Source organism: Aquarana catesbeiana, linkage group LG03, assembly GCF_042186555.1.
Source record: "Aquarana catesbeiana isolate 2022-GZ linkage group LG03, ASM4218655v1, whole genome shotgun sequence".
NCBI lineage: Eukaryota > Metazoa > Chordata > Amphibia > Anura > Ranidae > Aquarana > Aquarana catesbeiana.
In genome coordinates, this window is record NC_133326.1 from 661,970,273 (window position 1) to 661,991,355 (window position 21,083).

General features: G+C 40.7%; 1 protein-coding gene across 1 annotated transcript in view; it reads left to right on the forward strand.

Moving 5' to 3' along the window:
• C3 (complement C3) overlaps window positions 1–21,083 on the forward strand; it is a 130,189-nt gene that overhangs the window by 95,128 nt on the left and 13,978 nt on the right. The window contains exons 31-37 of the mRNA XM_073622812.1: window positions 5,453–5,512; window positions 6,674–6,764; window positions 7,439–7,490; window positions 12,852–12,939; window positions 13,022–13,111; window positions 16,011–16,116; window positions 19,031–19,120. Of these exons, the coding sequence (XP_073478913.1) occupies window positions 5,453–5,512; window positions 6,674–6,764; window positions 7,439–7,490; window positions 12,852–12,939; window positions 13,022–13,111; window positions 16,011–16,116; window positions 19,031–19,120 (577 nt within the window). The remainder of the gene's footprint in view (window positions 1–5,452; window positions 5,513–6,673; window positions 6,765–7,438; window positions 7,491–12,851; window positions 12,940–13,021; window positions 13,112–16,010; window positions 16,117–19,030; window positions 19,121–21,083) is intronic.

Consider the following 21,083-nt stretch of genomic DNA (forward strand, 5'->3'; position numbering starts at 1 on the left):
TAGATTTTCAAATGAACATTTGTACAAACATATGTATGAAAATGTGTACAAAATTCTCAGTACGTTTGAGGACCTGTCAATCCATACTACTTTGCTTATAATATTCGATTTTGGAATGAATGGACTTTACCAAAGAAAAACCACAAACATGTTTGAGAACAAATTTCCATTCTGCTCATCACTGCGGTCAATTCAACCCCAATAACGATTAAAAAATCGAACAAACAATCATGAAAAGAAGAATTTCAAACTAAAATATTCTACTAGTGTATGGCCAGCTTAAAGAGGAGTTCCAGTCTCCCCCTCAAAAAATTAAAAGTCAGCAGCTACAAATTCAGCAGCTACAAATACTGTAGCTGATAACTTTTATAAGGACACTTACCTGTCCAGGGATCCAGCGCTGTCCTAAGCTGATTCTTCAATCAGTTTTGGGTCCAACCTCCAGTATCTTAACTAAGGTAAACTGACAGTGAGCTGGTTCCTCACTGTGCATGCGCGAGCCACACTGCGGTTTGTGAATGGTCCCACAAATCTTCTGGGACCTGTGATGTGTCTCAGAATGCTGTGGGGGAAGGAGAGGGGGGAGCAAACTTCCTCTCAGATCAAAACCAGGTCGGTCAAAACTAGGTAATCGCCCCCACCTCCCTTTCTCAGAAGTGCCAATTGTTAAAGAGGAGGGGAGGAGGATGCAAACAGTGTAACTTCCCCTTTTGGGTGAAGTTCTGCTCTAATTCTGCCTTCTCTGTTGGTTTTGGAGCCTCCCCTTGTTCCTCTGATCACCTGCTATCACTTGCCTGTCTGTAACCTATTTAAATGAGACTACCTCTCCGAACGCCTGCAACCCGGATGCCATCTGACCCCTCCAGTGTCATGTCCGGGTTGCAGGCGTTCGGAAACATAATCTCATTTAATGCACAAGGTCGGTGCGCCCTCCTTTTCTTTTTCTGTAACCTATTTATACCCCAAGGCAAGTGCCTGTCTGTAACCTATTTCAACCGATCAATCGGTAAATTGAACGAGAAGAAAATGTTCCAATCACTCTCCTGCTATTGTGCTCTGACAGCCCTCTCTGCTGTCAGACCACAATGATCAGTGTTGCCAGCTATAACCAGCAGCACTGATCATTCAGAAAAACCCGACAGGGTGGTCGTACGGAAGGCAATCAATAGATCGACTTCTGTACAACCAGGGTGCCCATACATGAATCAAAATTTGGCCAGTCCCTGCTGAAGCATCCGAATTTCAAACCATGTATGGCCAGCGTAAGGCGTGCAGAAGCATGCTCACATTGTGATAGGTAACAACTCCATTAAAATATATCAGACACTGGAGCCCAATAGTTAATTTTATCATTTACTAGCTTGTGTTTTCAACTTTCTTCTTAAACCATCTCAGCTTGACTTTGCTGTTGACCTTGCTTGTTCCATTAAAACTTCTGTTTTAATATCTACAGTAGGGTATTGATATTAATGTTCAAATCCATAATGATAACACACAGCAAGCAGAAAATGCTCTCTATGTTTGTAAGAGATCAATAAGAACTTATTAAAATGGATATGTGATAGTTGGGCCTATAGAATAGACAAGGCTTTTGTGATTAAAGTGTTAATTTCAGAAATATTACTTCTTACTTCCTCACCTCTATATGGGGCTTATCCTGTATCTATAGCACAAACTTTATTGTTTTGGATAGAATAGTGACAGGGGGAGAGATTCAACCTCTCTATTCGTCCTGGTTACCATTATCATAAGGACCAAAAGTGATGGAAACATTTTAAATGTGTCATCAGAACAAGAGCTAATGGGAAGATCTTCTAATGGTAACACCTGTTCCAGTGACAACTGTCTAATGGTGGCCATACACGTAAAGATCTGATGGAGGGATTTATCACAGAATCAGACAATATGATTAAGTCTATGGGGTTCATTTACTAAAACTGGAGAGTGTAAAATCTGGTGCAGCTGTTCATGGTAACCAACCAGCTTCTAACTTCAGCTTGTTCAATTAAGCTTTGAAAAAAAACTGGAAGCTGATTGGCTTCTATGCAGAGCTGTACCAGATTTTGCATTCTCCAGTTTTAGTAAATCAATCCCTATGTGTTATTGAATAGACATATATGGGGGGAATTTTATCAAAACTAGAGCAGCCAGAGTTTGGAGCAACTGTACATGGCAACTATTCAGCTTCTAGCTTTCAATTTCAAAGCTTATCTAAAGAAGCTGAGGATAGAATCTGATTGGTTGCCATGCACTGCTGCCCCAGATTCTGTCTGCTCTAGTATTGATAGTGTCATCAATTGATTGGCCTGGATGGAAAATCCAATCGTAGTAAAGTAGATAAGTCAATATAGTCTTAGGTGTGTGATGCATTGAATAATGTTTTCGACAGTAATACAGCAATACAATCATATACAAAATTATTCCATGTATGGCCATTATAAGGCCCCGTTCACATTAAGCGATTCCAAATCACACCAAAACGCATGATGTATGTGCATTTGGATGACATTACTCTTAAAGTATAACTAAGGAAAAAACTTTATTTTTAGTTTTGTATAGAGTAGAGATAGATTAGAACAACTGTGAGTTTTTATTGCTATCTGTGCCCCCGTTAAGGAGATTCACCCTCTCTAATTGTGCTGTTTATCATTATCACTGAATGTGAAAGTAAAGGAAAATCCCCAGATTGTTGCCAGAAAAGTAATAGGGGGAAATTTTCCAATGAGGACACTAGTTCTAGTGACCTGGGGGTCCCCAAGGAATTCCCTTCATTTGCAGGGATTTCCTTTCACTTCCTGTTTAGCTATGGAACAGGAAGTGAAGAGAAATCTCTGCAATGGGACACAGATGGCGGAAACAAATATGACAAGGGTTATAACCCTCCCTTGCTCTATCCAAAATGAATAAAAACATTTTTGCCTATAGTTCTACTTTAATGGCACCTCAAACGTGGTGAGATTCTGCTGCGATTGTCGCTCAACGGAATTGTGCGGCAAAATTAGCATTTTAAAATCATGATAGGCTTGTTGCCTAAAAAGAAGCAGGAGCTTCTTTTGGGCAACAAACATGCATAGAGCAGTCCTTTGAAGTGAATGGCTACATTCATTCTTCATAGTCCCATTGTATGTTAGGAATGTAGCCAACCTCTCTTACTTACTTCCATGATGGACTATGAACTATGGCATGTGTAGTGTGAATAGAGCAGTGCTCATGACCACAATTAACGCGCACTACTCATTCCAAACAAAGGCAAGTGATGGCGAGAGGGAGAGGTTCGGGCACTCAGGAAGATGGTAGAAGGAGGCAGAAAAAAACACAGTAAGAAACTATTTAGACCCCTTTCACACTGAGGCACTTTGCAGGTGCTATAGCGCTAAAAATAGCACCTGCATAGCACCCTGAAACAGCGGCTCCTGTCTCCCCAATGTGAAAGCCCGAGGACTTTCACACTGGAGCGGTGCGCTGGCTGGGCGTCAGGAAAAGTCCTGCCAGCAGCTTCTTTGGAGTGCATTAGGAGCGGTGAACTCACCGCTCCTAAAGCGCTCCTGCCCATTGAAAACAATGGGGCAGCACTGCTATACCGCCGGCAAAGCGCCGCTGCAGCGATGTTTTGCGGGCAGAATTAACCCCTTTTTGGCCGCTAGCGGAGGTTAAAGCGACGGTAAAAATAGCGCCGCTTTACCGCTGATGCTCGGGGCTGCTCACTGTGAAAGGGGTCTTAATGAAGACCTAGATTACAGGGCCATTAACCACTTGCTTACTGGGCACTTAAACCCCCCTCCTGCCCAGACCAATTTTCAGCTTTCAGCGCTGACGCACTTTGAATGACAATTGCGCGGTCATACTACACTGTACCCAAATGAAATTTTTATTATTTTTTCTCCACAAATAGAGCTTTCTTTTGGTGGTATTTAATCACAGCTGGGATTTTTATTTTTTGCTAAACAAACAAAAAAAGATGGAAAATTTTGAAAAAAAAAAAATCATGTTTCATAGTTTGTTATAAAATTTTGCAAACAGGTAATTTTTCTCCTTCATTGATATGCGCTGATGAGGCGGCACTGGAGGGCACTGATAGGCTGCACTGATGGGCACAGATAGGCACAGTTAAGGCGGCACTGATAGGCACATTTAAGGCGGCACTGATAGGCACAGATAAGGCGGCACTGATGGGGACGGATAAGGCGGTACTGATGGGCACAGATAAAGCGGCACTGATGGCCACTGATGGGTGCTGATGGGTGGCACGGATTGGTGGCACGGATAGGTGGCACTGATGGGCACTGATAGGTACCACTGATGGGGGACACTGATGGGCGGCACTGATGGGGGACACTGATGGGTGGCACTGATGGGCAGTGATGGGCGGCACTGATGGGCACTTATGGGCACTGTTAGGTGACACTGATTGGCACTGATAGGTGGCACTGATGTGCAGCACTGTTGTTGTGGCACTGATTGTGGGTGCTGATGGGTGGCACTGTGGGAGCTGATGGGTGGCACTGTGGGCACTGCTGGGTGGCACTGTGGGCACTGATGGGTGACGCTGGTGGGCACTGGTAGGCGGCACTGCTGCCTATTGCTAGGTGTCACAAACAGAGCCAAACAGGACGTGAGAGATAATCTCTGCAAATTAGGGAAATTAGGGAAATTCCTTGGGGACCCCTAGGTCATTAGAGCTCATGTCCCCAATACATTTCTACTCTATTACTTTTCTGGGGACAACCTAAAATTTGGGACTTTCTTTTACTTTTACTTTCACTTTCAGCCCTGCACTTATCCCATGCAGGTCACGGCTGTGGTGGCAGCTTCCCCCCTCTATCTCCTCCATGTCCAGGCCATCGCTTCTCTCCTCTGGGTCCCGGCCATCGCTTCTCCTCCCAGCCAATGGGGTCTTCTGACTCCTGGGCCAATGGGGTCTTAGGACTTCCGACCAATGGGGTCTCAGGACCATCTTGATGATTGCTTGGGAGGAGAAACAGAAAGACATTAGCGAATATTAATTTGCTAATGTCACACAACAGGGTGGGCTCAGGGCGCAGTGCTCTGCACCCCGAGCCTACCCTTTTTTGAAGCCAATAAGAGCCTTTGGCTCTAATCACGTGCTAAAAAAAAAACCCCATAGGAATCCATGCGTCCCTCGCCCTGCATGTAGGTTTGGTGCTGGGTGCATGGATTAGGGGGGGCGGCACCCCTGTGCCCCTAATGAAGGGCCGCCACTGACTTTTACTAAGGTGTATTTGACACTATTATGCACTCTCTGGAGCTGGGAGATAGTGTCTAGGGTCAGGCGGTAAATTTCTTCACAGCTGATTACTGACAACACAAATTTAAGTTAAGTTGAAGTCAAAGTGATTTACTTTGTTTCAATCTGTAATCTTACTTCTAATTTGACAAATTTTCTTTAAAATTGGACTATGGACTATTTCACACAAACTAAATTTGCTTGCAGACCCGACTGAACAAAAAGTTTGAAGTGACCGCAAAAGGCAAAGGACAAGGAACACTGACGGTAAGGTCATACCACTTTAATTTTCAAGTACTGAAATCTAAATTATGAAGAGGCTATGCATAAGGAGATATCTTTCAAGCATCATCATTTTGTAAATACATTGTTAAAGCAGCACTCCTTCCACAAATGTCTATTTTTTTAGATACAAAGATAGAGATGAAGATATCTCCCTCAGATATCTTCTGAAGTCTATAGCCATAGTGCACTTTCCATAATTCCTGTCCTGATGTGAGAGGCAAGGATTTGCAGTAGGCTGAACTCTTAATTCCACTCTCTAGAGTGTACTCTGCATATATTCCTATGAAAAATCTACTAAGGGGGCAGTGACAACACAATGCTTATCTTTAGACCATTAGAGAAGATAGCGCAGCAGGCTCTTGCAAGATACAATGAATTACATTTCAGAAAATGCCAAAGTGTTTCTGGAGTGCCAATTTATCTTAATAAACTTTTGAGAAGGGAAAGGGGATACATGACTGAAACTTTTAAATGCATTAAGGGTGTAAATAAAATTCAGGAGGGCATTATGTTCAATATGAAGCTAAGATCAAGAACATGATCAAACTAGCAAAAGGAAAGTTCAAAACTAATCTTAGAAAGTGTTATTTTGCTGAAAGAGTAGTTGGTAGTTGGAGTAGACTTCCAGCAGATATAGTGAGTCAGTCATACAATAACTATCAACAGACCTATACTCAGACACAAAATGGGGCAAAAATCACTCTTCTATGTTTCCAAACAATATCTAAAACACTTTGAAAAATAAAGAAACTTTATCTGACAATAAGAGTGATATGCCACTTTCTTCCTTAAGAAAAAGCTTTGGGCATTTGTACAAAAATTGAAAGTCAAAAGCTACAAATACTGTAGTTGAAGAATTTTGATAATCATATGTAGGCAGGTGCAGTCTATTTTCTCCACAGCAGGTGGTGAGGAAGTCTAGAAGAACATGGTTCCTCTGTGATTTCCTGGGTCACTAGGGAAGCTATCCCATTGGATGTTGCTGCCCCATGTGACTCTAGGAGCCACAATTTCCACATTGACAGTTTTTGTCATTTTTTTAACAAGACTAGACAGTGCAAAGGAGAATTGATTCTACGTTTGTTACTATTACTATTATAATGCCTCAAACCCATATCAACTAAATGTGTGTGTTTCTCTCAGGTCATGTCAGTATATCATGCAATTGTGACAGAGAAAGAACGGCAATGCAAAAACTTTGATTTGACAATCACGCTTAAAGAGGAAGAGCATGGTAAGTGTGATGCTTGGTGACCTTTTACAGTCTTGGTTTTGATATGCTGTGTAAGTGTTATCGTAGATCTGAGCAGAGCTTGGAGTTAGGTCAAGAAAGGGTTTTAGAAGGGCTCTATGTTATGTGTAAATTCCTGTGGAATATCTTGGTCCTCTAAAAATCATTAAATATATTTCCTGCACTAATATACTGGCCCAGAAAATGATGAAGTGAAGTAAAACCTTATGCATGCACAATAACTTTTAAGTCCTTGGCTGTATGCACATCTCACATATCAGCACCCTTATGCGTTTCTCACCTTAAGATCCAGTGAGTGATCAGCAAAGGGGAGAAGACTGAGAACATGTTTCCTCCTGCCCTCAGCAAACAGATGATATTATTCTTCCAAGATGTTCTTCTCGGGCCTAGGCATAGTCACTTGACTGGAGTATACTAGTTATTATATATTATGAAATGTCAAGAATTAACTCTTGGGTACTTACAAGGTGTATGTGTGTAAAGGGCCCTATACTTGTAAAGTTACTAAAAGAAGCAAAAAACGTACAATCCTTTATTTGACATACAGTAGGATATTACCTCTCAAAATCCATCACAAATCAGCAAAACAAAAATTTACTTCCTAATATAAAAAATCGTGAGTGAAGTCATTGTACTTAATATTTATTTTCTTACAGCTAAGAGACCAGAAGGGGCTAGTTCGACTATCTCACTTGAGATCTGTGCAAGGTATGAATATTCTTGTTACATGATGCTTTTAAAAAATCCAGCAGGATTCTTTTAAAATAACAAATAGTTGAAATTACCTACAGAAAGTTATAATTTTCCTAACCGCTTAGGACTCCTGAGGCAAGACGGGGAGGTACAAAATGAAAGTCTAAGGGTGCCTTAGAGGGGCTTTACGTGCTTGGGAATCTTGGCTTGCATAGACATGACAAGTGTAACTGCTTCTCTACCTCCGCCAATTTTGATCTGGGGTGGAAAGGGCACTGTTTTTTCCATTTTCTAACTGATTGTTCAAGATAGAAAACTGATTTACAGCTCAGTTTCTCCCACTTTCCACCATATTTCTGGTATTCGGTGGATTTTCAATAATAATAATACAAAATAGATTACATAGATAGGCTGCAGGGTAGGGATGAGCTTCGAGTTCGAGCCGAACTCATGTTCGACTCGAACATTGGCTGTTCGCAAGTTCGCCGAACAGCGAACAATTTGGGGTGTTCGCGGCAAATTCGAATGCCGCGGAACACCCTTTAAAAGTCTATGGGAGAAATCAAAAGTGCTAATTTTAAAGGTTTATATGCAAGTTATTGTCATAAAAAGTGTTTGGGGACCTGGGTCCTGCCCCAGGGGACATGGATCAATGCAAAAAAAAGTTTTAAAAACGGCCGTTTTTTCAGGAGCAGTGATTTTAATAATGCATAAAGTCAAACAATAAAAGTATAATATCCCTTTAAATTTCGTAGCTGGGGGGTGTCTATAGTATGCCTGTAAAGGGGTGCATGTTTCCTGTGTTTAGAACAGTCTGACAGCAAAATGACATTTCGAAGGAAAAAACCCATTTAAAACTACTCGCGGCTATTGCATTGGGGGTCCGACAATACACATAGAAGTTCATTGATAAAAACGGCATGGGAATTCCCCACAGGGGAACCCCGAACCAAAATTTAAAAAAAAAAATGACGTGGGGGTCCCCCTAAATTCCATACCAGGCCCTTCAGATCTGGTATGGATATTAAGGGGAACCCCGGCCAAAATAAAAAAAAAATGACGTGGGGGTCCCCCTAAATTCCATACCAGGCCCTTCAGGTCTGGTATGGATTTTAAGGGGAACCCCGCGCCAAAAAAAAAAAACGGCGTGGGGTCCCCCCAAAAATCCATACCAGACCCTTATCCGAGCACGCAACCTGGCAGGCTACAGGAAAAGAGGGGGGACGAGAGTGTGCCCCCCCTCCTGAACCGTTCCAGGCCACATGCCCTCTACATTGGGAGGGTGCTTTGGGGTAGCCCCCCAAAACACCTTGTCCCCATGTTGATGAGGACAAGGGCCTCATCCCCACAACCCTGGCCGGTGGTTGTGGGGGTCTGCCGGCGGGGGGCTTATCGGAATCTGGAAGCCCCCTTTAACAAGGGGACCCCCAGATCCCGCCCCCCCCTGTGTGAAATGGTAAGGGGGTACTTACCCCTACCATTTCACTAAAAAACTGTCAAAAATGTTAAAAATGACAAGAGACAGTTTTTGACAACTCCTTTATTTAAATGCTTCTTCTTTCTTCTATCTTCCTTCATCATCTTCTTCTTCTTCTGGTTCTTCTGGTTCTTCCTCCGGCGTTCTCGTCCAGCATCCCCTCCGCGGCATCTTCTATCTTCTTCTCCTCGGGCCGCTCCGCACCCATGGCATGGGGGGAGGCTCCCGCTCTTCTCTTCATCTTCTTCATCTTCTTCTTCATCTTCTTCTCTTCTTCTTTTCTTCTCTTTTTCTCTTCTTCTCTTCTTCATTTTCTTCTCCGGGATGCTCTGCATCCATGCTGGGGCCGTCCCGCTGTGTGACGGCGTCTCCTCCTCTGACGGTTCTTAAATAATGGGGGGCAGGGCCACCCGGTGACCCCGCCCCCTCTGACGCACGGGACATGACGGGACTTCCCTGTGGCATTCCCCGTGACGTCACAGGGAAGTCCCGTCAAGTCACCGTGCGTCAGAGGGGGGCGGGGTCACCGGGTGGCCCCGCCCCCCATTATTTAAGAACCGTCAGACGAGGAGACGCCGTCACACAGCGGGAGCCTCCCTCCATGCCAGCATGGATTCGGTGCAGAGCGGCCCGGAGAAGAAAATGAAGAAGAGAAGAAGAGAAGAAAAGAAGAAGATGAAGAAGATGAAGAGAAGCGCGGGAGTCTCCCCCATGCCATGGGTGCGGAGCGGCCCGAGGAGAAGAAGATAGAAGACGCCGCGGAGGAGATGCTGGACGAGAACACCGGAGGAAGAACCAGAAGAAGAAGATGAAGGAAGATAGAAGAAAGAAGAAGCATTTAAATAAAGGAATTGTCAAAAACTGTCTCTTGTCATTTTTAACATTTTTGACAGTTTTTTAGTGAAATGGTAGGGGTAAGTACCCCCTTACCATTTCACACAGGGGGGAGGGCCGGGATCTGGGGGTACCCTTGTTAAAGGGGGCTTCCAGATTCCGATAAGCCTCCTGCCCGCAGACCCCCACAACCACCAGCCAGGGTTGTGGGGATGAGGCTCTTGTCCTCATCAACATGGGGACAAGGTGTTTTGGGGGGCTACCCCAAAGCACCCTCCCAATGTTGAGGGCATGTGGCCTGGTACGGTTCAGGAGGGGGGGGCGCTCTCGTCCCCCCCTCTTTTCCTGCGGCCTGCCAGGTTGCGTGCTCGGATAAAGGTCTGGTATGGATTTTTGGGGGGACCCCACGCCATTTTTTGTTTTTTTTTGGCGCGGGGTTCCCCTTAAAATCCGTACCAGACCTGAAGGGTCTGGTATGGAATTTAGGGGGACCCCCATGTCATTTTTTTTTTTTATTTTGGCCGGGGTTCCCCTTAATATCCATACCAGACCTGAAGGGCCTGGTATGGAATTTAGGGGGACCCCCACGTCATTTTTTTTTTAAATTTTGGTTCGGGGTTCCCCTGTAGGGAATTCCCATGCGTTTTTATCAATGAACTTCTATGTGTATTGTCGGACCCCCAATGCAATAGCCGCGAGTAGTTTTAAATGGGTTTTTTCCTTTGAAATGTCATTTTGCTGTCAGACTGTTCTAAACACAGGAAACATGCACCCCTTTACAGGCATACTATAGACACCCCCCAGCTACGAAATTTAAAGGGATATTACACTTTTATTGTTTGACTTTAAGCATTATTAAAATCACTGCTCCTGAAAAACCGGACGTTTTTAAAACTTTTTTTTTTGCATTGATCCATGTCCCCTGGGGCAGGACCCAGGTCCCCAAACACTTTTTATGACAATAACTTGCATATAAGCCTTTAAAATTAGCACTCTTGATTATTCATGTTCGTGTCCCATAGACTTTAACGGTGTTCGCGTGTTCGAACGAACTTTTCCTGTTCGCATGTTCTGGTGCGAACCGAACAGGGGGGTGTTCGGCTCATCCCTACTGTAGGGTAATTATGTTAATATTTGCTCTTGGTTTTGCTTTAGGGATCAGGGGAACCTATAAGGTCAGCAAGGCCACCAGTCTACTTATGACTGGAATTGCTTTGGCTTCTTTTTTTAAGCCACTATTAGAGTCTGCAGAATTATGACTTTGCAAAGTCTATACAATTCCTTTTTTTAGCTATTCTATTTTATTTCTATACTTTCATTTTTTTCTTTCTTATTTTTTTCATTTTCCCCCTTTTTCCTTCCTTTTCCTATTCTTGTTTTTTTTCTTTCATGTTCTCCCCTTTCCTCTCTTTCCCTTGCCTTACTCTTTCCTTTCCTCTTCTTTCATTTATCTTTGCTTTATTTCCCCTGTGTTTCCTTTCATTTCCCAATCCTTTTCTTTCCCTTTCCTATTCTTTCTGTTCCTTTCTTTTCCATTTGCTTTCCTCTCTTCTCCTTCCCATTTCTCTTTGCTTTTTCTTTTTTTTTTGTTTCTTTGTTGCCTCTTTATTTTGTCTTTCCTTTCATTTGTCTTCTCTTTGCTTTCCTATTTCTCCCCTTTCCTTTCACTTTCGTTTGCCTTCTCTTTTCCTTCTATTTGCTTTGTTTCCCTCTACATTCCTTTTACTTCTCTTTCCTTTCACTTCCCCTTCCTTTCCCTTTTCTTTGCTTTACTTCTTTGTCTTACCTTGCCTTTTTCTTCTATTTCCTTTCCCTTTTCCATTCCTTTACTTTTCTTTGTCTTCCCTTGCCTTTTTCTTCTATTTCCTTTACCTTTCCCATTCTGTTGCTTTTCTTTGAATTTCCTTTTTTCCTTTCCCCTTTCTTCATTTTACCTTTTCTTCATTTTCCCTTTTCTTTTGTCACCTCTTTCCTTTGTCTTTCCTTGCTTTTTCTTCTATTTCCTTTCCCTTTCCCATTCCTTTGTTTTTATTCTTTTTTCCTTGGCTTTTTTTTTTCCTTTTCCCTTTCTTCCCTTCCCTTTTCCTTTGTCACCTCCTTCCTTGCTTTTTCTTCTATATCCTTTCCCATTCCTTTGCTTTTCTTTATATTGCCTTGCCCTTTTCTTTTATTTCCCCTTTCTTCCCTTTCCTTTGTTTCCTCTATCCTTTTTGTTCTATTTCCTTTCCCTTTTTACTTTAGCTCCCTTTCCTTTCACTCTCATTTGCCTTTTCTTTCCATTCTCCTTCCTTTGCTTCCCAAATTTTCTCTCTCTTCCCTTCCTTTTCCCCTTCCTTTGTTTTGTTTCATTATCTCTTTCCTTTGTCTTACCTTTCCTTTCTCTTCTATTTCATTCTCTTATCTTTTGCTTTCATTTGCCTTCTCTTTCCATTCTATTTCCTTTGTTGTCCTCTAAATTCCTTTCTCTTCTCTTTCCTTTCACTTCCCCTTCCTTTCTGTTTCTTTTGTTTTCCCGTGTTGCCTTTTTCCTTTGTCTTTCCATGCCTTTTTCTTCTATTTCCTTTCCCTTTTCTTCCCTTTCCCTTTTCTTAGTCTTTCCTTGCCTTTTCTTAATTTTCATGTTACTTTTCTTCCCCATTCCATTGCTTTCTTTTGTTGTCTTTTTCCTTTGTCTTTCCTTGCATTTGGCTTCTATTACCTTCTCTTTCCTTTCACTTTCTTTTTCCTTCCCTTTCCATTTAATTACATTTGTTTTCCCTCTCCTTTCCTTTAACTTCCATTTGCTTTCCTTTCTCATCGCTTTCCTTTTCTAACATCTCTCTTTTCTTTCCCGTTTACTTCCTCTTTCGATTCCTGTTTTCTTTCCATTCTCTTTCCTTTCATTCCCTTTCCTTCAGTTTGCTTTTGTTTCTCATTATTTTCTCTTTTTTCTGTTTCCTTCGCTTACTCTTCTTTCCTTCTCCTTTCTCTTTCCCTTGCATTAATGTATCTCTCTTTTCTTTGCCTTGACCTCCCTTCCTTGTACTTCTACCTTACGATAATCAGCTACTTTCACATTTTTGTAGGTTTTTGAAAGACAGAGACGCCACCATGTCTATTATTGACATTTCCATGATGTCTGGGTTTGCTCCAGACGTTGAAAGCCTTAGTAAGGTGAGTTTCCTGGAGCAAGAACAAGAAAAGGTTTACCTCATTTTTGTATTTTACTAACTATGCACTTTATTCTCAATCACAGCTCTCTAAAGGTGTGGACAAATATATCTCCAAATTTGAGATTAACAAGGGAGCAACAGACAAGGGTACACTTCTGTTATACCTGGATAAGGTGAGAACATACATTATTGTATCATTTCTTAATTGTCCATCTGCTTAGCTAATGCAAACTAGTGTATATTCAGCAAGTATGTAATATGAACGATCATTTTAAAATATATCTGAAAGTAAATACATGTGGTGACACTTTTTTTTTTCTGTGACATTTTCACAACTGTGCTTTAGTCAGAACAAAAAAATTTGTTTTATTTTGATTTGTTGTTTACATAAATTTGTTTAGTTAAATTTGTTGAGTTAATTTAATTCGTTTTCAAAAATAGTTTTGTTTATTTTAATTCTAATCATTTCGAATTCTACGAATTCCAGCGAATTGAACTCTGAAAAACTTTGAATCAATTGCATTCAAATCAAATTCCAGTCTAAATCAAATTTATTCTATTTGAAATTTGAATTTTGGAAGATTATATTTTTATATTCTTTCTATTCCATTCTAGTCTATTGTTTTTTTCAATTCTATTCTTTTATTTTCTATTCTATTCTTTTATTTTCTATTATACTATATTCCTTTCTATTCCATTCAAATTCGTAATGTATTCTTTGCGAAATTCGAGTTTTGGAAAACGGTTATATTGTTATATTTTTTCTATTCTATTCTATTCTTTTCTATTGTCTATTCTATTATTTTATTTTATTTTCTATTCTTTTCTTGTCTATTCTATTCTGTTATATTCTATTCTTTTCTATTCTAATCAATTCTAATCTTTTGTTTTTTTTAATCTATGCTAATCTATTCTTTTCTATTCTATTCGAATTCAAATGAATTCTATTAACATTTTGGGAAATGGTTTGAATCTATTCTATTGTTTCTTGAATTCTATTATATCCTTTTATTTTATTTTCTATTTTATTCTATTCTTTTCTATTCTATCCGAGTTTGAATTTATTCTATTCAAAATTAGAATTTCTAAAGAAGGTTATATTCTTTCTATATTATTCTATTCTTTTCTATTCTTTTTATTTCTATTCTATTCTATGCTTTTATATTCTATTCTAGTCTTTTTTTCTATTCTATTCTTTTCTATTCTATTCCTTTCTTTTGTATTCTAATTAAAATGTATTCTCTTTGAAATTCGAATTTCAGAAGATGGTTATAATCTTTATATTTTATTTTATTCTATTTTTTTATTTTTATATTATTTTCTATTTTTCTATTCCTTTTTTTCTACTTTATTTAATTCTGTTCTTTTATTTTCTATTCTATTTTGTTCTGTTTTATTCTATCCTTTTATTTTCTATTTTATCCCTTTATTTTCTAATCTATTTTTTTCTGTTCTATTTTTTCTATTCCTTTATTTTGTATTCTGTTCCATTTTACTCTATTATATTCTATTATTTTATTTCGTATTCCATTATTTTCTACTCTATTCCTTTGTTTTCTATTCAATTTTTTCTCTTCGGAAATTTGAAATAGATCCGAAAATGATTAAACTTCAATTCGAAAACTATTCTAATTTGATTCGAAAACTATTCTAATTTCGTCCAAAATTTTGTCTTTCGCCACTTTGGATTCATTTAAATTTGCTACTATTGTAATTTGGAAATTCGGATACATCTGAATTTCCAAATAACTAAAAATTTGTCTGAATTTAAATTCGGAACAAAAAGAACTGCACATGTCTACTGTGCTTCATAAACATTTGTAAGTACTTTATTTAGCCATTCATATGCCCCGTACACACGGTCGGACATTGATCGGACAGTCCGACAACAAAATCCTAAGATTTTTTCCGACGGATGTTGGCTCAAACTTGTCTTGCATACACACGATCACACAAAGTTGTCGGAAAATCCAATCATTCTGAACGCGGTGACGTAAAACACGTACGTCGGGACTATAAACGGGCAGTAGCCAATAGCTTTCATCTCTTTATTTATTCTGAGCATGCGTGGCACTTTGTGCGTCGGATTTGTGTACACACGATCGGAAATTCCGATAACAGATTTTGTTGTCGGAAAATTTTATAGCCTGCTCTCAAACTTTGTGTGTTGGAAAATCCGATGGAAAAAGTCCGATGGAGCCCACACACGGTCGGAATTTCCGACAACACGCTCCGATCGCACATTTTCCGTCGGAAAATCCGACCGTGTGTACGGGGCATAATAGTATCAGGTCATGCAGTGAATGTTATTGTTGAACAACTGCAGTGCTGAGATAAGTGAATTACAAATTAAGCCATGCAGTGTCTGTGTTTTTGATCACTATAAGCTAGGTCACAGCCGTGCATTGACATAAAATGAGCAGCAAAGCATGGATACTTTATAAGGTTGCAATAACAAATAAAAAAATAGCATATGTCTAGATAAGTACTGGCAAATACAAAGAGTGAATAAGTGTTCTAATTCAAATGTCGATTTGTGCATTGTCATACCACCTTAGACCCAGCCGTGTGGACAGTATGGTCCACAGGCTGCTTAACCTTTCAGTACGACACAGAAGTTGAATTCAACACAATTTTACTTCAGCTAATTGTAGTAGAGGGGATGTTTTTTTACAGTCTTTTGAAATGTAAGAAGAGAATGACTTTCCTAAGCCCTGTCTCTGCAAATACTAACACCAATTGAGGGAACATGGAAAGAAACTGTGAGAGTCTACCTAGGACTAAACTAATTAGTGCTAAATAGGAGGAGAGGACAGTGGGAGATACCAAATCACATTACTAAACAAGTTGTAGTGGTCCAAAACTGCCGTTAGATGTCAGCATACATCAAACAATAATAACCTGATATAGTTCAAAACAACAACAGAAATAATACAAATAAGCAGGACAGAACAATAGAGTTATACATGCATAAAGTGTGAACACTACTTACAGAAATTCTTTTTTTCATATCTGCAGTGTCATAGTAGCCTGTTTAGTCACTTTCCCTATTTTTTTCCTCTGACATTTCAGATTTCTCACAAGCGCCAGGAATGTGTGAAATTCTATGCCCATCAGATCTTTAAAGTGGGTCTTGTCCAGCCAGCTTCTGTTACAGTATATGACTATTACGCCCCAGGTAAATAACACACATTGTAGCTGTTTACTCTAACTCAGACATTCTCAACCAGGGTTCTGTGAAATCCTGGGGTTCCTCCAGAGACTACGAGGGGTTCATTGAGCTGTAACTGGTTGACCTTTCATTTGATGGTACCTTCAGAGTTCTGGGGCCAGTGCCACTTGGCAGAGCCAGCTGTATTACACCAATGATATTTTTGTCTGTAAGGGTGGCATTCTGACCATCACTGTAAGGAGCATTCTTTCACTGGCCACCAATATAAGGGGAGGTTTACCCACTGACTATCAATTAATTTGTTTTACAGAAAACCTAAGAATGATTTTGAAGGTTCCTCTGGGGTAAAAAAAGTTAAAAAAAGGTTGTCCTAACTAATTTGTGTGGATAATGCAGTAGTGCAGTTGAGAACAAAACTGAGACTAGCTGGTCCTAATGCAGGACTTACACCTGTAGAAACCTGTAATATAAAAATCACTCTTCCAAGAATTTGATAGTGCCTTCATGGACTTGACTGATATCAAATGACTTTTTGTTTGTGTACCATGTCAGTGTCTTGATTTTCGTAGATTAAATGAATGAGTGTTCTAGTTTCAAATTAAGTTTTGCAAGTGCATGCACATAAGTGAATTCAGTACTTTAGAAATTTGTTTGTTCCAATAACATTCTACAAAAAAATTTACAAAAAATGCCCCTTCTAGTCCTTCAAATTTCTTGCTAGCTTTGGTTTAAATGAATTGTCAAATCATCTCCTTTAACTCTTAGATAATCAAACAAATGTTCTTAAAACAGCAATTTTGTAATGAAATTCTTAGGTGTAAGGCCAGCTTTAGAATTAGAATCTAGAATTAGTGAGATTATCTTCTAATATCGAAACAGAAGACAGTTGTGTATCTCCTATAGCAGAGGTCTCCAACCTTTCCAAACAAAGGTCCAGTTTACTGCCCCTCATACTTTAGGGGGGCAGAACTTTGCCCAGTGGGAGTAAAAAATGTCCCGGTCTCAATGAATGTAACCAATGCCCCATCATTGGTATTTGTGGGAGGAAGAGCACCCCATCATTTGTGTTAGTGGGAGAAATAGTGCCCTATCATTGGTATTAATTTGAGGAATCGTGTATCATGATTGGTATTAGTGGGGGGGATAGTATCCTATCATTGGTGTTAGTGGGAGGAATAGTGCCCCATCATTGGTATAGTTGGAGGAATAGTACCCCACCATCAGTATAAGTGGGAGAAATAGTGTCCCATCATTGGTATTAGTAGAAGGAATAGTGCCCTATTATTGGTATTAGTAGGAGCAATAATGCTCCATAATTGGTATCAGTGAGAGGAATAATGCCCCATCATTGGTATTAGTGGGAAATAGTACAATAGGAGCAATAGTGCCCCATCATTTGCATTATGGGAGGAATAATGCCCCATAATTGGTATTAGTGTGAGGAATAGTGTCCCATCATTGGTATTAGAGGGAGGAATAGTGCCCCATCATTGGTATTAGTGGGAGGAATAGTGCCCCATCGTTGTATCAACGGGAGGCATAGCGCCCCTTCGCTGGTGTCTTTGGGAGGATGAGTCCAAATCGCTGGTTTCAGTTTGAGGAATAGGGCCTTGCATCAGTGGGAGAAATAGTGACCAGTTGTTGGTGTCAGTGGATGGAAGAATTGCCCAATTGTTGGTGTCAGTGGGAGAAAGAGTGCTCCAAGGGCCAGATAATAGCAAGCAAAGGACCACATTTGACCTTTGGGCTGCAGTTTGGAGACCACTGACCAACAGTATCAGCAGACACCTTCCACGTGATCACTATCATAGGACCGATCAATCAGACAAAACCTTATTGATCACTACTGTTCCACAGATATAAGTGGATATGAGAAAAATACAGCACAGTATATTCCCAAAACCAGCTAGAAATTCTTGTAACACTCTAAGAGATTTTGTAAATGGGCAAACGCAGTGTACATTCATTTGCATTTACCTTACATTTGATATAAGTTTAGACCATCCTTTCTCAACCAAGGTTCCTCCATAAGGTTTTCTGAACAATGAGCAATTCTGCCTCTCAGATAAAAAAGCACTGACACCAACAATCTAATTTAGCGATCTGTAAAGAGGGGTTTCTTTTCAATAACACGCACAGTAATGTACTGTGATCTGTAGATATAGTAATTAGTTCACTGAGATCATAAAGTAATATCAAGGGTTCTTTCATGGTAAAAAGTTTGAGGAAGGCTGGCTTTGACTTTTTGGTCACCTTCTAAGCTGCTTCAAGCTGTTTTTGCATACCCATTAGTTTGCATGGGGAAAAAAATCAGTTCTGACACAGACAATAGCCCATGTACATGGGATCTTGTTGTGTCTGCATGTCTTCTCCTTTTATATGAGGACTATAGCTGCCATCACTGGTATTGCCAAGGTAATACCAGATACCTAAATTATAACTAAAGCCAATTTCATTTTAATTTTGAATAGCATTGTTTAGGATTAAAACCCATGTCAATTGTGTTTGGCCCTCTGCTTTCCATTGATGAGATTTCCCTTCAATTCCTGTGCTTTAGAAAAACATAAAATTGAGATTAAATATCTCCAAAGCAAGGGGAAATCGTCCCTTAGACGGTTGTCATTGGAACAGCTATTCCCCTCTATTCCTGTTCTGGTGACATTTGAATATTTTCGATTTTCGACATCACTTCCAGTCCCTTTAACATTTACCACCTGAACAAATAGAGAGGGTAAGCCTTCTTAACAGGGACACAGACAGCATTAAAGAACTGACAACGAGGGCCAACACTTTGCCACTCTGTCAAAAAATTTAAAAAAGTTTAGGCTTTATATATTATACACTTTAATAACAAATTAATAATGTTTATTTGCATTTGTTCTGTTTTTTTTTTCTCACTGTAATTTGTTTCTTCCTATAGAAAGTCGTTGCACAAAATTCTACCATTTTGAAGAAGGCAGCAAATTACTGGGAAGGATCTGCCAGGCAGATGTATGTCGTTGTGCTGAAGGTAAGGCACATAAAAATCAGACCAATTGATCAAATTGGAAGTGCAAGAGCAACACAAGAATTACTGACCATTAAAGCAGTTGTAAACTGCTGGAAGTTTTTTTTTTTTCTAAGCCATAATGTGCTAGTATGCATTGCATACTAGCACATTATGGTAAACTTATCTTTAAAAGAAGCCCTCCCGTGCCGAGATGTTAGAGCTGGAGGCCGTTTCCATCTTCATCGGTCTTGCTTCTGTGTTCACCAACTCCTGCTCTGTGAATGTCTGGAGCAGCAATGACGTCACTCCCGCGTATGCATGCAGGAGCCGCCAGTCATGGCACAGAGCTCTGACGGAATGGCATTACTGGCCATTCCTTTAGTTTGCACGCACCAGTGATGTCACTGGCTGCATGTACAGTAAACATCTCCTTAACTGTGCATGTTTAGGAGATATTTACACTACCTATAGGTAAGCCTTATTGTAGGCTTACCTATAGGTAAAAGTCAGGGCCGGATTAACATAGGGGCTATTGGAGCTGCAGCTCCAGGTCCCTTACCTCAAGATAGGCCCATTTGCCCCCCAAAAAAAAAATCACAAAAAAAAACAAACAATTGACTTTGAGGAGATACGGGGCTCCTTGCGCAGCCTGTCAGAAGCTACATACAGAGCGGCCAGTTTAAATACAAGCTGACACACTCTGTTTGAAGCAGACTGAGAGGATGAGCTCACAGTGCCTCTCCTCACTTCTTATTAGAGGCACTGAGCTCAATGGACAGCTTGGCGCCTGCAGAGTATGACAGGCAGAATCTCCTTTAAAACTCGCCTATTGATTTCAATGGGGCCACTCTGCAACTGCAAGCCAAATTTGCTCGCAATAGCAGCATAGTCCAACAATGTAAAACTACCATTCAGCAATGTAAAAAAACGAAACAAGGAGGTGGCAGTAGCATCTCATGAACGCCTGTCAGCTGCTACTATACCACTCGTTGAAAAGCAATACACCACAGATTACTTTTCAGAGGGCAGTAAGCATTACCGCAAAAGTAAAAGAAACTTGAAGCACATCATCCATATCACACTCACCACCAACCAGATCACTCCCCAGCCACTTCCCATGTTAGCCACCTCCCTTCCACTTATATCACAGGTGACCATTTCCCAACCTGCAGATGAAAGACCCAACTCCAAAAGATATTACCCCCAGTTACTCCCCCCACCCACTGATTGATATCCCTGCATGACCACCTCACACCCCCCCTGCTGACAGGCCTCTCTCCCCAGCCTGTCCCCACACACCCTCTCACCTGCTGACCTGTGGATGGGGGAATCACTCCCGCAGTGTTATTGTGTTCTGCCAGTGGGGAGCCTTCCCTACCCACAGAATACAATGATCAGTGTTGCTACCTATAGCTGGCAGCACTGATTGTTTTGGGAAAAACCTGACAGGCTGGTTGAACTCAAGTCGATTAATAGATTGACTTGTGTATAACCAGCTAGCCCATACATAGATCGACTATGGCTGGTCTCTGCTTAATTGGCTTAATTTCAATCCATGTATGGCCTGCTTAACCACTACGCAGTCCCTAAACATCCTTCAACGAACCTTTACATTTTTCCTTCCCAGATTCCTTCATCCTCCTCACCTGTACATAGTGCTCACTGTCATACCCTCCACACTCCTCTCCTATACATACTGCTCACTGTCATACCCTCCACACTCCTCTCCTGTACATACTGCTCACTGTCATACCCTTCACACTCCTCTCCTGTACATACTGCTCACTGTCATACCATCCACACTCCTCTCCTGTACATGTTGCTCACTGTCATACCCTCCACACTCCTCTCCTATACATAGTGCCCACTGTCATACCCTCCACACTCCTCTCCTATACATACTGCTCACTGTCATCCCTCTCACACTCCTCTCCTATACACAGTGCCCACTGTCATACCCATCCACACTTCTCTCCTATACATA